This window comes from Bufo gargarizans, chromosome 2 (genome assembly GCF_014858855.1).
Source record: "Bufo gargarizans isolate SCDJY-AF-19 chromosome 2, ASM1485885v1, whole genome shotgun sequence".
Lineage (NCBI taxonomy): Eukaryota > Metazoa > Chordata > Amphibia > Anura > Bufonidae > Bufo > Bufo gargarizans.
Window position 1 is genome coordinate 141,210,291 of NC_058081.1, and position 18,237 is coordinate 141,228,527.

Genomic DNA, 18,237 nt, shown 5'->3' on the forward strand with positions numbered 1-18,237 from the left:
AGCTGGTGCAGAGTCAGAGAAAAGTGTCTCTGCACCAGATTTGTCATCCAGCCTGAGCCCCTGTCATCAATCTGCTGCAGGTCTAGGCAGCCATCTGTGTCCCAGGTACATAATCACTCAATGAAGCAGCTAAAAAGGGTTGCCACAACTGCTCATTTCACTCTTTATATGACATTACTTGTATGTTGCTGCCCTCTGGTGGCAGGACTCCTAAATTACACAAAATTGTTCTACCACAAACAAATTATTTTTTGCTTTGTACTATTTAATTGAATCGGTATAAAAAATAAATAAAAAAACTTTCCTCCAACAAGAAAATTGTCATTTCCACACTTATGTAGACAACCTGTAACTTAATTTTCTGGCAATCGCCATAAAAAAAAAAATATATCAATCATTAAAATGTTACTACATTCTACTTTAAAGGTAACTGCAGATATGGGAAAAACAACTAGTAATGTATGGTACAATGACCAACCCATAGGTGCAGACCTTAAGAATAATTAGTTGTAAAGGGTGAGTGGAGATCAAAAAATGGTCAAACCGCCATGGCTATAGTGCATAGTATATGGTACGAAAAACATAGGTAATACTATGTATAAACAGTGTACCAAATGGATCAGCAGAAATGGACCAGGCGAAATAGCTCAACGTTGGCAACACATAGCCATGGCTGGGAACCTGTGATCAAGGACTCACCGATATGGGACCAGATGTGAACAGAAAAAACCAGGATGGCGCTACCACAACGCGCGTTTCGGCGTGCCTTCGTCAGGGGGTTTTTTCTGTTCACATCTGGTCCCATATCGGTGAGTCCTTGATCACAGGTTCCCAGCCATGGCTATGTGTTGCCAACGTTGAGCTATTTCGCCTGGTCCATTTCTGCTGATCCATTTGGTACACTGTTTATACATAGTATTACCTATGTTTTTCGTACCATATACTATGCACTATAGCCATGGCGGTTTGACCATTTTTTGATCTCCACTCACCCTTTACAACTAATTATTCTTAAGGTCTGCACCTATGGGTTGGTCATTGTACCATACATTACTAGTTGTTTTTCCCATATCTGCAGTTACCTTATTGATAGACCATTATATGTTGTGACCAGTGTGTCCATCCAGGATGGCGCTCGTTTTCTTTTCCCCTGCTCCCTTACCCTGTCCTTGGCATTCACTATATGTGTGTTTTTTATCATGAATTTAATAAAAGCGTATATTTTTCTAACTTATGGTACTCTAAGCTCTTTTCTTCTACATTCTACTTTAGGTGTGAGGACCTTGTGAATGGCCGACTGTAATTTTACATGGTTACACAGGTAAACCCAGGAGAATACATGTAAGGCTACAGGCACACGACCGTATGTGTTTTGCGGTCCAAAAAACAGATGACATCCGTATGACATCCGTTTGTTTTTTTTCAGATCCATTGTAACAGTGCCTAAAATGGACAAGAATAGGACATGTTCTATTTTTTTTGCGGGGCTATGGAAGGGACATACTGATGCGACAGCACACGGTGTGCTGTCCGCATTTTTTGCGGACCCATTGGAATCAATGGTTCCGCACCCTATCCGCAAAAAAAACGGAACGGACACGGAAACAATCAACGTTCGTGTGCCTGTAGCCTAATAGTAATACTCCTGCAATTCAGCAATAATAGGGCTTGGTATGAATGACAGCCTGAAATACAATCTACCGCAATTGGTTTTCTCGGCTCAGTCTTCTGAAATGAACGTTGCTTCATCTTGCCTGCAATGTCACTAATAAATAAGCTTGCAGTTCAGACTGCTACTATCTCCCCCGTACTTTACACTGCAGCACAACTGGTTCAGATTCTCTACTGTGTAGTCAACCATAAGTTCACAAGGACACGGGGAGGCGATTATTGCTATAGGAAGGATAGAATCATGCAGCTAAACCACCTGAGAGGAGGAGACGGTAGCTCCCTGTTTGGGGTGTTACTGTGTTAGATGGTGAAGCAGGAAGGTCAGTGGGTCCTGCGACACTGGCACCTTTCTGATCTATCCTGGTGACACCGATTTGCCAGTCATATATACAGATTCTCAATTTCCATTACAACTAGGGGGGCTACATAGTGGGCACACACTAGTTTAACTTAAGGACATGCTGTAGATGTCTCTCTTTATAGAGCACCTGTTTCAAGACCAGCTACATCACCAAGATCGGCTACGTCACATCACCAAGATCTGCTATGTCACATCACCAAGACCCGCTATGTCACGTCACCAAGACCCGCTATGTCACGTCACCAAAAATTGCTTTTCTGCATTAAAGAATCCTAACCTAGTGAACTTCAGAGAAAAGAGGACAAGCTGATCCACGGCAGAAGCCGGCAGTGACAAGTCTACATCCCGGACAGTAATGATGCAGGATCAGGTTTGGGACAGTAAATTTGTGGGGCTATCGATCAGTGAACGTTCTTCCCACTACAACCAGTGGTACCGGCAGATCCTGATCCAAGACTCAGACGACTACATTGTCTGTGATACTGGCATTTTCGAAACCATGGATTGCCCAGCATGAAATATTTAGTAAGATGGCACTAGCTGATTCTCGACTTTCATCTGTCCTTGTGGTCACACATGGCACTCAGTGGAGTATTCTTTACCTGCATCAACCAGAGACACCGGATGAAGAGGCGGCCTACTGACAGACAGCAATGCAGGGGAATGTACAATGAGGTAAAGGGGCTGTCTAACTTCAGCAAATGACACTTATCATGTAGATACAGATAAAGGGGTATTCTGCTTTCTTTATATTGATGACCTATCCTCAGGAGAAGTCATCAGTATCAGATCGCTGTGGGTCCGACTGCCGGTACCCCGTCCAATAAGCTGTTCGAAGAGACCGTAGAGCTTGTCCGAGTGCTGCCTTCTCTTCACTCACCATCACAACCGCAGCAGTGAGCAGTGTAATTACAGCTTTGTGTCCACATTCACTTCAATGGGACGACTTCTTCTTGTTCAAGTGAATAGGATGGAGTCGTCCCGTGGAAGTGAATATGGATGGAGGAGATGTAATTACACTGCTTACTGCTGCAGCCGGTAAACAGTGAAGAGAAGGCAGCACTTGTACAAGTCGGACCCCCGCCAATCAGATATTGATGATCTATCCTGACCTGAAAATAGGTCATCAATATAAAAAAAGCAGACAACCCCGTTAATTCTATCTACATGATAAATGCCATTTGAAGTGAGACAACCCCTTTAAGGGAAGCAGATTGCCGCTATCTTATTATGGACACCACTGGACTGCGGCTAGTACAGGAACACTGTCGTGGCTAACTATGTGCACTACATAGACACTGCTGAGCTCGTGACTACTATATGAACTGTCAAATAACTATAGGTAGGTTGAAAATTAGCCTTAGAGCCCATTCAGACGATCCTCTTTCTGTCCGTAGAAGGCCCAGCACATGGACTGAACAATGACCCATTATAGTCAATGGGCCAAATCACAAGTCTGATCTACATAACTGCAGGAGGCTCAATTTTCTCGCTAGACTCGTGCACTCAAGTAAATGGATCAGTAATAACGGACACCAGATGGACGCCGTGTGTGCAGACCTTTTAAAAAAAAAATCTATTTTTTTGAGGCTGGAACACAGAAGAGTTTTACAGGACTCATCTGAAAGAGATCTTGGGGTGCTCCCACGCTCTGTGGATTTTGTTGCAGAAATTTCCGCGACTGAAAATCGGTTCCATTCATTTCAAGAAGGAAACTTCTGCAACAAAATCTGCAGCAAGTGAAGGCGCCCTTAGGCTAAATGCACACGCTCAGGATTGCGTGCGGATTTGCCGCGCGGATTTGCGTGCCGAAAATCCGCACTGTAGGTCATGTACATTTTATTCTATGAGAATTTGAAATTCTCAGTGCACACGATGCAGATTTTTTCCGCGCGGATTTTGACCTGCGGTGCGTATTTTAACATCCGCATGCGGAAAATCCGCACCGAGACCGCACCAAATCCGCATGCAAATCTGCACCAATTCATGCGGATTGACCGCACAGATTTGCCTGCGGACACCTGCGGATTTCAGTGCGGATGCTCCGCACATGAATCCTGAACGTGTGCATGTAGCCTTACTCTACTGAAGTCATGATGAGCCAGACATAATAACCACATCATCATACCAAGTCAACGGCCACTGCCGCACATGGCAAGGGACCTTCACTTTCACTCCATCCTGAAAAACTCAACTCAAATGTTAACTTACCCTGACCGTCGTTTTCCACCCCGTGATGGCAAAGGGCCGGCCATTCTCACCTGCCCGGCTGTCATGGCAGCTCCTGGTAAAGTCACTGATCCTGGTATGTCTGTGGTCATTTCTGTGAACCAGAACTGATAATATTAATTATAGAACAGTAGATCTCATATTAAGCCTTACAGTACGTGCTTCATATAACATACAAGTCATATAACATATACAAGCATTAAAGGTGTCGCTCCTTCCATTAACAATTCACAGTGAAATCCCTTGAATCCGTGTCCTAGATGATGAGACGGTCTGTGCTGTCTGATACTTAGAAAACAGTATATAAGATGATATTATTATATCTTGAGTACCTGCAAGTAAGGTGGTGAAATCATCCCTTCTAGATATATATGAAGGGCCCATGTGCCATGCTGTTTTTGCAGCATCATTTTATGTGTCCTGATCGCTGTAAATCTGTGTTCTACTACTTGGAGAGGACCAGTGGTCACATGGCCATGCCAGAGCAGGTCCTCAAGTAATGCGGCTGCAGAAGATGATGTGCTCTACAGTATCCTGTAAGGAAGCGCTGCATATGGCCAAAGCCCAACGACCCAGGGCTACATTATCTGTGAAGAGCAACATGGTGGCAGAGATTCTTTAAGTGACGTCTTTGCCACCGAGCAGAAGCAGGTGCTGGGAACACATTTGTGGCGTCTCCTGCCACAGCCGTGTATTGTGGATAGCGCTATGAGCATCCAGCCTGGACAGCAGGATTGCTATGTTACTACGAGCTGCACACAAACGTATTGTTTGTCCGCATCTGATCCGCACTTTTTCCGTGTCGGATGCCGACCCATTCACTTCAATGAGGCTACAAAAGATGCAGACAGAACACCGAGCGCTGTCCGCATCTGCACTTCCATTCCGTGGCATCCGCAAATATATAGAACATGTCCTATTATTGTCCGTATGACAGGCTATGGTCGTATGTGCATGAGCCCTAAGGGAGATGCTGAAATTGATGAGCAGACCATAAGGAGGTGCTGCAGCAGCAGAATTATAGCCACTGTCACCCTAATATCAGGGAAAGATATTGCATGCACTGTTATAGCAACTCTGGGCACTACCAGTGGGACAGCTGTGTGGTTTCTGATAACTGCTGAACTTGGTGCTTAACCGCCCTGGCAGTAATCCCCGAGTGTGGCTCAGGGTTAACTTTCACTGCCAGAAGCGGTAACCCCGGACCACACTCGGACCGCAAAACACTGACGCCGCACATGGCTGGCACTTACATAGAGAAGTCCTATTCTTGTCCGCAGCTGCAGACAAGAATAGGACATGCTCTATTTTCTTGCAGAGCTGATGACCTGAAGTTCGGGGCTGCGCTCCGGAAATGCAGATGCGGACAGCACACTGTATGCTGCTGTCCGCATCAATTCCTGCGTCATTAAAAATGAATAGGTCTGCACCCGTTCCACTTAATTGTGGAACAGGTGCGGGCCATTCATACGGACGTCTGAACTTACACTGCAGTGTCCCAGAAAGTCCAAAGCAATAAAGTGACACACACACACACACACAAACCATAATCACCGCAGACTTGTCCCTAGGGATCATTCTCCAGTGCCCTGCCTGCCCTTTTACTGTCATTTCTGGCTGGAAATTTTTCGGCCATGGCATCAAAAAAGCGTCAATTGAGTGCAAAAGCAAAAGCAGTACTCGCTGAATTGAGCGATAGCGATTCATGGGGAAATTCCTCATCCTACACTGATCAGACAAGTGACGAATCTGCACCTCAGCTCAGCAATGTGCGAACCTGGTGCCCTATTGACTGTGGTACGGGTCAGGCAGCGCCCCCCAAGATTCCCGTTTACTGGAACACCTGGTATCAAAGTAGACGTTGAGCACAACAACCCTTTGGAACACCTACAATAATTTCTGACCGATGAGGTAATTGAAAAAATTGTTGCGGAGACAAACCGGTACAAAGAGCAACAATCCGCTACTCTATGTCGCAAGTTTTCAAGAAGCAGAAAGTGGGAAGCAGCGACCAAAGATGACATTGGAAATTTCTGGGCCTAATAATACTTCAGGGAGTGGTGGGAAAACCCCTGCAGAAATGGTATTGGACCACTAATAAATTACTTGCAAATCCATTTTTTGGCACCGTCATGTCAGAGTACAGATTTTCCCTGATTATGACATTTTTTCACTTTACAAGCAATGAAGAATTTGATTAAACTACTTATCCTGCACCAAAACAAAAGAACATTTGGGAAATATATCAAATGATTGTAAAGAATTTCCAACAGACCTATGTGCCAGAAAGAGACATGGATGATCATAGATGAAAGTCTAATGGCCTACAAGGGATGGCTCAGCTGGATACAGTGAAGATGAAGGTCACGGCACTCCAAAAGCTTGTTCAATGTTCTTTAATACACCAAAGGTTCAGCAGCAACGTTTCGACAACAGTCTTTATCAAGCTTGATAAAGACTGTTGTCGAAACGTTGCTGCTGAACCTTTGGTGTATTAAAGAACATTGAACAAGCTTTTGGAGTGCCGTGACCTTCTTCATCTTCACTGGTATTTTTGGGGTCTCTGAGGCCGAGACCTGACGTCACGAGCACCGCCGCAAAGCCCCTTGAGTGAATTCAAGTAAGTGGTGCTGTCCTACCATTTATTTTTGTTTGATCAGCTGGATACAGTACATTGCATCAAAGAGGGAACAATTTGGCATAAAATCCTATATGCTCTGCAAACCGTCAACTGGCTGCATTTGGAATTCAGTTATATACACTGGAAAAGGCACACAATTCAATCCAAAGTACAACCACTATGGAATGTCAATATCTTCCATCCTCACACTGTCACAGTCCCTCCTGTGAGAAAGGTGAGAAGATCGGATAGACTTGCTGCACGTGAGGCTATCTGTCACGACCCTTGGTTAGGTCGTGACTCTGTGTCTTCACATGCGGTTGCCTTTGGCAATGTGGTTTGCATGTGAGACACTTTTCCTTGGATGTGGTGTTTCCCCATTTTGGTTTGCACGGGGTTAAGGTGTGTCTGGTAGGTGTGGTGGGTGTGACCTCAGGCCTCCTTATATGTTGGTGTGGTGGAGCCTGAAGGTCAATTAGATTTTGGTTGTCAACTTGGTGTGGAGCTCTGCTCCTGGGCTGTTTGTGATGTCTGTGTTAGTCACCCTTATTTATTATTCTGTTTCCTTTGCTGTGTCTGTTGTCCCTTCCGGTGTGTTTCTGTCATTCCTCCCCCCACCTGGTGTATGTAGTTATGGTGTGGGTTTTGCTTGGAGGTTTGATTGTGGTGTGTGACGGCTCCGGAAGGGGCGTGCTTTCCCGGAGGGGTTAAGCGAAGGCAAGACTGTGGATTTTTCAGTCTGGAGCCTCCGTCCATCTCGGCTGCGGCAGGTAAGTGTAAATAGCATTGTTATGTTGCTGTGTGACTTAACTGCCGTACTCCTTCACCCATAGCCATGCATCCTGTCAGCTACTGGGCCTCTGGAGATGCCTGTCATCCGTGTCGTGGATGCACAGGTATTCTCTGCCCTGTCATCAGGCCTAGGGCGTAGCAGGGATAGCAGGGTTCTAGGTTGGTGAGCATGAGCCCCCTTACCTTCTGAGGCGGCTCATGCGCTAGGAGTCTAGGGAGAGCTCAGGGTTACATTAGGAGGTGACCTGCTCCCTGTTCCTTGCTATCTGGCGTTGCAGCCTCAGCTATTGCACAGTGGGGGGGTTTCCCCACTCCCTGCCGTGACACTATCTGACAGGTCTCTCTGTTTTCCTTTATGTATGTTGTTGTTTGGCAGGATCTCACCTCTCCTCAGGTTCTGCTTGTTATCAGTGATGAGGCTCTATTTAGATCCGCCTCACACTGCCGACCATGCGGTCGATAGTTTCTCATTGGAGTTGCTACTGCTGGTGTGTCTTGGATCTCCCATTTCTCCCTTCATCTCTAAGCTAAGTACTTGTTCCCTTCGCTGTTTCTTATTATCTGGAGTGTGTTGTTTCTAGGCCTCAGGGAGACGCTGGTTCCTTCCAGAATGATCCCCTGCTACCTATCCTAGGGTTCATCAGTTTTAGCAGGGCTTTAGGTATCTGGTGTATGAGTATTTCCACCATCAGGATCTGCTCATACTGGCAGGAGTTAGGGAAAGGCCTAGGGATTACTAGGAGGTCACCATCCCTCTTCCTTAGCTTTTGAGGCCTAGATTGTTGTCTGTTTGTTGTGGTGTGTATTTGGTGTTTTCCCTTCCCCTTAACCTGTGATATTCACTCATTGAACCATTGCTAAATTAGGGCTATTGTGTAACAACCAACAACTTTTATACATCTCCTGAACTTTGAGTTTCTTCTTAAAAAACAAAACCAATGCCTATGGATCCGTTAGGGCTAACATGCCATCAATGTTTGGCAAGAAGAATCTGAAAACTGGAGAAATGGTTGCCTGGCAGAAAGGCAAGATGATGGCACTGCGGTAACATGACAAAAAAGATGTGTGCCTATTGAGTACTGTTCATAATACCTCGACTGTTATGGTACACACGAAAGGTGGGAAAGAAGTCATGAAGCCACAAGTAGTGATAGACTACAATAAAACAATGCTTGTGGAATGCCTACATTCTGCACAGATAAGAGTGATAAACCCTCTGGTTCATTCTGACCTCATTTGGAAAGTTGCTGAAAGGATCTTTGTGAACCACCAAACACCATCAATGGCTGTGAATAGACCTGGACGTCGTGCTGTTGATGTCAACTCAGAACGCCTGACTGGTCGTCATTTCATGGACGACACCGAACAAAAGTCAGCACCTACAAGGATGTCGGTGGTTTGTTGCTCAAAGTGAGATGATAATGGGAAAAGAATCCGAAAGGAAGCCAGGTTCCATTGTCCTGATTGTGACGTCGGACTTTGTGCAATCCCACGTTTCAAAATTTTTCATACCCTGGAGGTTTATTGAACCAATATGCAGTGACTATTATTACAGGGACTAGTGATGTTGCACCCTTATTTGACAAATTGAAGTGTTTTTGATTTGATTAAATTATTGAATAAAATTATATTATTATAATAAAATATATATTGTATTAAATTTATGATTTAGTGTTTCAAACTTTATCATACCTGGAATGTCTACTAGACTTTTGTTTAGACAGATTTGAGTGAGTAATGCCTAAGAATTACAGGCCTACAATATAAAACAACAAATTTCCATGCAAAACAATGTACTGCTTTGGGTGCAAAATTACTGACATAATCAGATCACCAGGGAAGATAAAGGGAACCTGTCACCAAGGACAGTATAAAATAGTGACAGAAAAGAGTTAAATCTACCTGAGAAGAGTCAGCCTTAGGCCTCATGCACACGACCGTTGTTGTTTTGCGGTCCATTTTTCACGGTCCGTTGTTCTGTATCTAAGTTTTTTTCCCTCTGACTTAAGTCCTCTTCCGTTCCTTTATTCCACAAAACATATCCGTATGGTTTCCGTATAAGATCCATTTTTTGCGGATTGGAAACGGAAACAGTAACTTATTAATTACCAAACACGTGAGCAATATGTGCTGGGCATAGCATTTCTACAGTATGGATCCGCAAAATACGGATGACATACGGATATGTTCCGTGTGCGTTCCGTATTTTTTGAGGACAATAATAGGACATACACTACTTTTTTGCGGAACGGAATGCACACGGAGTACCTTCCGTTGTTTTCACTGACCCATTGAAGTGAATGGTTCCACATACGGCCCACAAATTCCACAAAACATATCCGTATGGTTTCCGTATAAGATCCATTTTTTGCGGATTGGAAACGGAAACAGTAACTTATTAATTACCAAACACGTGAGCAATATGTGCTGGGCATAGCATTTCTACAGTATGGATCCGCAAAATACGGATGACATACGGATATGTTCCGTGTGCGTTCCGTATTTTTTGAGGACAATAATAGGACATACACTACTTTTTTGCGGAACGGAATGCACACGGAGTACCTTCCGTTGTTTTCACTGACCCATTGAAGTGAATGGTTCCACATACGGCCCACAAAAAAAATAAAACGGATCTGAAGAGGAAAGAAAATATGTTCATGTGCATGAGCCCTTATTCATAAGCTCCTGCTCCCCCATCCATCTGCTGATGGTTGGCAGTCTTCTCCTTACTATACTCCCAAGAAGAGAACTGCCAATCATCAGCAGATGGACGGGAGAGCAGGAGATTAGGAATGACCAGGACTCTTCTCAGGTAGATGGGACTCTTTTTCAATATCGGGCTGCAATGATTATGATGCTGGTTCTCAGCAACCACTTACTTTTAGCTCATGAGTGACACACCGCTTATTTTTTTGCGGGACAAGTTGTACTTTCTAATGTCATCATTAATTATGGCATAAAATGTTGTGGGAAGCGGTAAAAGAAAATGGGGGTGGAATTATAAAAAAAAAAGCAATCCCTCCACCGTTTTACGGGTTTTGCTCCCACAGCGTTTTGTTTACGGCAAAACTGACCCATGCCCTTCATTCTCTGGGTCAGTACAATTACAACAATACCCCATAGATATAGTTTTTTTTATGTCTAAATAGTATAAAAAATAAATGTAAACTTTGAGAAACATTAGTTTTTTTTGTTATATCACCATATTCTGACCCCCATAACTTTTTTATACTTATGTCTACTGAGCTGTTTAGGGGCTAATTTTTTGCGGAACAATCTGTACTTTTAATTGATACAATTTTAGAGTATGCGTGACTTTTTATCACATTTTATTACATTTTGGGTAAGCAATGAAAAAATGGCAAATCGGCCATTTTGACCCTTTTTTCCGTTACGCCATCCGCCGTATTGGATTTTTTATTATAAAAGTATGGGCATTTTTGGTTGCGGTGATACCCATGATGTTTATATTTATTGTTATTTAAAGGGATTCTGTCACCAGGTTTCACCCCCTCCAGATAAAAATATGGTTATGTTCAGGGAGCTTTAACCATTCCTAATGTGGTCTTATAAATGTAATCTGTAGGCTCATTTTGCTAAAAATACGCTAATACTAACCTGTCATTCATAAAAATAAGGTGCCCAAGGGGATGTAAATGGATCCGAGCGGGAGGCGTCACAGAAGATTATGAGGCGGCGCTGAGGTCGGGAAAGGTGGAGCTGGGCACAAACGGCGGCGGGTTCGGGCGGCAGCTTGGATCCATTTACATCCCCTTGGGCACCTTATTTTTATGAATGACAGGTTAGTAATAGCGTATTTTTAGCAAAATGAACCTACAGATTACATTTATAAGACCACATTAGGAATGGTTAAAGCTCCATGAACATAACCATATTTTTATCTGGAGGGGTGAAACCTGGTGACAGAATCCCTTTAAGGTATTTATTTTTTAATTATACGGAACGGAGGGTGATTTAAACTATTGTAGATTTTTTAACTTATTTTTTTTTGTGATCATTATGTGCCTCATATATGAGCTTATTACATTTTTTATTTATTTTGGTTTATCAGGAATTTATTATTAGCTTATTTTGCTCATTTCTTATCCTGGCCTGCCATCTGGTGGCCAAAATAAGAATTGCAGTTTGAAATTGCATTTGCTGTCTATTTAATGTGGTTCTTTCTTTCTATATTTTCCAGACTACCCATGCAGTCATTTATATGAATTATAATTATTTTTTGTGGGACTTATTTTAGAAAGAAAATATCAAAGTTATGTAAGTAGGCTAACCCTCCAGTGATCAGTATTCAGCGCAATGACCTATGTCTGGATTGGACACACGGGGCATAGGTCGGAAGCCCGGAAGAGCGAGCCTCCGGGTTTTTGCGCATTTAGGTGCCATTATCTCACTTGATCACGGCATCTAAAGCATTTAATTACCGTGATTGGCATTATTGCTGGTCACGGTAATTAGCCGCAGGTCTCTGCTGTATGAAACAGCAGAGATCTGCCGGCCATGACGCCCGCTGCATGTGCGAGCGGGCGTCATGTTTAAAAATCGCACCAGCGCCGTAGCCTAAGGGTTAAAGCCTTATACACATGCCAGTGTTTTGAGCAGTGATATCCATCGGTGATTTTGAGCCAAAACCAGGACTGGAGCCTCCACAGACATAAGGTATAAGGGAAAGATCTGCACCTGCTCTGTGTTTAGAGTCGCACCTGGTTTTGGCTAAAAATCACTGATGGAAATCACTGACCGAACACTGACGTGTGAATTAAGCCTAAGGCCTCATGCACACGACCGTTGTTTGGGTCCGCAGCCGATTTTGGTGGCTCGGATGCGGACCCATTCATTTAAATGGGGCCGCAAAAGATGCGGACAGCACTCCGTGTGCTGTCCGCATCCGTGGCTCCGTTCCGCGGCCCCGCTAAAAAAATATAACATGTCCTATTCTTGTCCGCGCTTTGTGGACAAGAATAGGCATTTATATTGCCCGCGCCCGTTCCGTAAATTGCGGAAGGCAACACGGGCGCCTTCTGTTTTTTGCGGATCCGCGGTTTGCGGACCACAAAAAAATGGCACAGTCCTTTTGGGCGTTACCATTTTGGGGTGTGTCCCTGCACAATTTGACACTGGCAGGACTTATTGAATAATGTCAGACTGTACAGGGGTGCACCCCCGACTGGTAACACCCAGTTGAATCTTTATTGCTGACTGATGCAAATTAATTCATACATTTCTCGCATCAATAATAGAGTAATGGCAAAACATAGAGCCAAAAGAATAAATGTTACAGAACTGTTATTACATGGAGAATGTAAGTAGTCACTGAGACAGACCTGTCAGGCGGTATTACAGCGCCTCTGTAAGTAAACTGCCTGTGTTTCTCCCGTCGGTACAGACACTGCCTCTCACATGAATATGAGAATTTCTGGATAACTGGATGAAAGACTTCTGGAATTTTACTGTACTATTCGCCAATTTGCCTTGAACATCCTTACGCATATAGGGGGTCATTTATGACTTTTGTGGTGTATATCTAGAGCAGATTCTGTCGCACACCATGGTGCGGCAGAATCTGCGGCTTCTTCGCTGCTCACGCCAGGTTAAAAAAAGTAGGCCTGCAGGCCTGTCTCATTCACCATTTTCTACACCTGGTTTATGCGTAAAAAATGGTCTAAATGTAACACAGCAAAGAAACTGTCTCCCATTTAGAATCAGAGGTGGCGCTTCTTCATAACTCCAGCGGATCCACCGCCAGGTATAGGGGTTGTAAAAACCCTCGTCTAAAATGCTGGTCTTAATAAATGTGCCCCATAATCTCTCTACACATCATCACACTATTTTTCTCTCTAGATTGCTTTTGCTATGGATCTTACACATTCTTACAGGCTTAATGCTGTTACCATGTCACACATGATAGTCTGAGGCAGAGATGGCAACCTCCGGCACTCCAGCTGTGGTGAAACTACGACTCCCAGCATGCTCCATTCATTTCTATGGAGTTCTGAGAACAGCCAAGCAAGTGTACATCTTGGGAGTCTGAGTTTTACCACAGCTGGAGTGCCGGAGGTTAGCCATCACAGGTCTATGGTGTTCCAAAACCCCATCGCTGCTCAAATATGGCTCCACCGCCTGCCCAGGGGACAAACTTGTTCTTAATAGAAATGGATGAAAATGACGCAGTAGAGTCTGTCAAACCCCAGCTAATTCTTCATAAAGGTTTACTTAAGATCACTCATAGTTCCACTAGTTTGTAAGAGACAAGGAGCCTTAGACACAAATATATGAGGCAACAGGTCACACAGGACAACAGATTAGCAATAATGCGGAATCCACAAGCCAAGCGGAGACCACCACAGACAAAGACCCTGATAAGCTAGGCCTATATAAGGTGGCACACAGAGGAGAACACCCCGCTAACCCAAGCACAACCGGGTGACAATACAGAAACCATAAACTTTTACCTCCGGGAGAGGGGATAAGTAAGAGCGGACGGCGCTTCCTCCTAGTAGAGACCCGAGCACCGAGGACACAGCATCATCAGTATGCAAGAAACCTGGCAGCAATGGCTGAGGTGGAGGAGGGGGCGAGAATTTGTATTCAGCTCAGAACAAGACAACATCCCTAGCTGCCTCTGTTCAGTGATCGTGATTCAGCGGGCCTCACGAAGCCAACCTCGATCAAACAGGTTGGATATTGGGACTGCTTCACGTGCCAATCAGGCAGCACCCTGCTTCTCCCTGCCCTACCAAACACGCCTCTTACCCACCAGAGACTTTTATACCCTAAGGGTAGGTCCACACTGAGGTTTTTGAGGCAGATTTTTCTGCAGGTTTCTCAGCCAAAGCCAGAAGTGGATTTGAATGGAGTCTGAAATATAAACGAAAGACACTTCATCTTTATGTTGGTTCAACTTCTGCCTCCAAAAATCTCCATGTGAACCTACCCTAAAAGTCTCATCTGTGAGGGTGACGGTGAAGGGGGCGCGTGTGCGGTCACTAGGCTATCTGCATATGAAGCAGAATTGCTGCCGAAATTATCCGCAGCAATTCCACAGGGAAATCTGAAAATCGTGTGAATCACGCATGTGTCCTTATGGAAAGGTGTTTTCTTTATGCATCAATCCAGTCAAAGGGGTGTTTTTATCTTAGACGTTTATGGCATATCCACGGGATGCCACCCCCTCACGACCATCCCACCTCGTGAGGCCCGGTGAGGAATAAATGGAGACGTGGCCGCCTGGCGCTCTCAATTCACTTCTATGGGAGTTAGCAGAGGAGACTGCCACCCCTCAATTCATTACTCCAGATGGATGGCGGGGGGCCCCCATTCTGGAGATAGGTGGGGCCCATTTCTATCAGATAATTAGGTCATACCATGTAGACATATCATGAACGTCTAAGATTATAATACCTTTTTAAGCAGGATCTACAGACAGATTTCATGGGGGTCATAAAGGTGCATGGTGGAAAAAAAAACTTCTGCCTGAAACATAGCATTTTGCTAAATCACGAATGTAACAAGTAGAAACAGATCACCAACAGAAATCGCACACAACGCGTCGGACTCGCAGTGTGAGTATGTGGTAGCCAGAGGTCGCAATAGCGTCTGTACAAGTCTAAGTCGTACCAATTTGCTTTAGACTTTCCCCCCACATTGATCAGCGCAGTGAGCGCTGTGAACGGCGCGGGCAGCGCAGCGATGCTGCCTGTGCCTGAAATAACCAATAACAAAGCTCCTTATATGAGAAAAAAAAGGATTTTAGCTCACCCACCGCCTTTCGCCGTGCACGGATCCCGACCAGGAATCAATCAAAACAGTAGAAGAAAACCCAGCAGCAGGCTCAGGATAAAATCCAATGTCTTTATTACTTCATTATAAAATCCATAGTCTGACCAGACAGGCAAGGTCTATGCGATTCGACTATACGTCTTAATCATGAGCACCTTTGTTAGGAGCTTTGTTATTGGTTGTGTATTGGAGAGCCAGAGCGATACAAGTCGGGCCAGGCAGGGGAAGCCGACGGGAGCCTGAAAGAGGGGCCGGCTCCCGGGGGTGGCTGTAGTAAGGAGAGCGGGGCGCGCTGCGCAAGGACCCTGGCAAACATGACAGGGCCGCTGCAGAGCTAAGGAGCCGCGGACTCATTTGACTGGTCCCCGGTCTGAGAGAAGAGCTGTCCCTGGGCCTGTGCTGGGGGGTGAGAGAGTTGTGTCAGTGAAAAGCTCGGCCTGTCCGTCTTCAAGTGAGTGATTCCCCCCTCCCCCAATCATGGTTCCATCCAGTCTCCCAGTTCTCTGCTCCCCCCTCCTCCTGTCACCTCACTAGTGACCCTGCTCCCCCCTCCTTCTGTCACCCCACTAGTGACTCTGCTCCCCTCTCCTCCTGTCACCCCACTAGTGACCCTGTTCCCCCCCTCCTCCTGTCACCCCACTAGTGACTCCCTCTACCCCCTAGTGACCTCCCCCCTCCTCCTGTCACCCCACTAGTGACCCTGCTCCCCTCTCCTCCTGTCACCCCACTAGTGACCCTGTTCCCCCCTCCTTCTGTAACTCCACTAGTGACCCTGCTTCCCCCTCCTCCTGTCACCCCACTAGTGACCCTGCTCCCCTCTCCTCCTGTCACCCCACTAGTGACCCTGCTCCCCCTCCTCCTGTCACCCCACTAGTGACTCTGCTCCCCTCTCCTCCTGTCACCTCACTAGTGACCCTGTTCCCCCCTCCTTCTGTCACCCCACTAGTGACTCTGCTCCCCTCTCCTCCTGTCACCCCACTAGTGACTCTGCTCCCCTCTCCTCCTGTCACCCCAACAGTGACTCTGCTCCCCCCTCCTCCTGTCACACCACTACTGACCCTGCTCCCCCCCACCAGTGACCCTGCTCCCCCTCTTGATATTACCTCACTAGTGACCCTGCTCCACTCTCCTCCTGTCACCCCACTAGTAACCCTGCTCCCCCTCCTCCTGTCACCCCACGGGTGACCCTGCTCCCCCCTCCTTCTGTCACTCCACATGTAACCCTGCTACCCCCTCCTCCTGTTACCCTACTAGTGACCCTGCTCCCCCCTCCTCCTGTTACCCCACTAGTAACCCTGCTCCCCCTCCTCCTGTCACCCCACGGGTGACCCTGCTCCCCCCTCCTTCTGTCACTCCACATGTAACCCTGCTACCCCCTCCTCCTGTTACCCCACTAGTGATCCTGCTCCCCCCTCCTCCTGTTACCCCACTAGTGACCCTGCTCCCCCCTCCATCTGTCACCCAACTATTGACCCTGCTCCCCCCTCCTCCTGTTACCCCACAGGGAAGAGGCTGAACAGACTCCACAGACTATGATTGGATCCGTTCAGTTTCTGTTCGGGATCCTGTCTTTTTACCAGACAAAAAAGTGCTGCAATATGGCTTTTCTGTCTGGTCTTTCAACAGAATCTGCAACAGAGGCTCCAAACGCAGCCTCCAACGCAGATGTATTATGTATTTTAATTACCGCGACTTTCGTACTCCTCCTCGGGTAAAAATACTCCTCAAAAATGGTTAGAGGAGTGTTTATACTCTTCTGGAAAAAACGTAAAGCGACCTCTGGTGGCAGCTCCCGCCCTGACCTCCCAGCACTGCCGAGGTCGCATAGCATTATATTGATTTATGATGTGTTGAACTCGCTTGTGTGAAAGCGGCCATAATCACATATCTCATCCTGCATGCAGATAGCTAAAAGTACAATACACTGCATGGATCACAAAGGGTTAAGAACCCTGCTATAACAAAAATGTGCAATGAAAGGACAGATCAAAAAGACATCATCGCAGACGAATGCCCAAGGCCACATCCATATGGTCATAGTTTCCTACAATGGAATTTGCACATAACATAGGATGAAAATATGGCCAGTAAAAGCAGGGGAATCAAAACCCACATGCTGGTCCTGCAGGAGCCGTCAGCAGGATTCGGGTGTGGATGGTCCTGTTGATGCCCCGCAGGCACAGTCTGCCCGGTCTCATCTGTAAGGCTAGGTCTACACGACGACATTTGTCGGACGACATTTTGTTGCACTAATGTCGCGCAACAATTTTTAGAATGGCAGTCTATGGTGTCGCACTGCAACATGCTGCGACTGCAACGCAACAATCGCAGAAAATCCATTTGAGATGGATTTTTCTGCGACTGTCGCAGTCGCAGCATGTTGCAGTGCGACACCATAGACTGCCATTCTAAAAATTGTTATAAGAGGTTATAACGGGATTCGTAAGACGGAATTCAAAAGAGAAACCTTTAGAGGCAGTCTGTTTTGATCAATCATAATAGTGGGGCAAGCAGAACGGATCTGTCTGGTTTCCGTTATGCAGGACGGAACAGAAAGTCCGGTCCACAGGAAACCAGACAGAAGTTCTGCTGCCCATAGACTTCTATTATGACGGATCAAAACAAAATGCCTCTTAAAGTCTTCCGTTTTGAATTCCGTTATAACAGACAGCAATAATGGGATTCATAACGTTGATGTGAACCCGCCCCTAAGATGTATAAAGACAGACTGCTCTATTCTGCTGGGGACTGGGGACCTGAAATA

The 18,237-nt window shown here is 45.7% G+C and overlaps 1 protein-coding gene across 2 annotated transcripts in view; it reads right to left on the minus strand.

Moving 5' to 3' along the window:
• Positions 1-18,237, minus strand: part of ARNT2 (aryl hydrocarbon receptor nuclear translocator 2) — a 119,079-nt gene that overhangs the window by 89,440 nt on the left and 11,402 nt on the right. For both annotated transcript variants that reach the window (XM_044279528.1, XM_044279527.1), the window contains exon 3: positions 4,244-4,355. In XM_044279528.1, the coding sequence (XP_044135463.1) occupies positions 4,244-4,355 (112 nt within the window). The remainder of the gene's footprint in view (positions 1-4,243; positions 4,356-18,237) is intronic.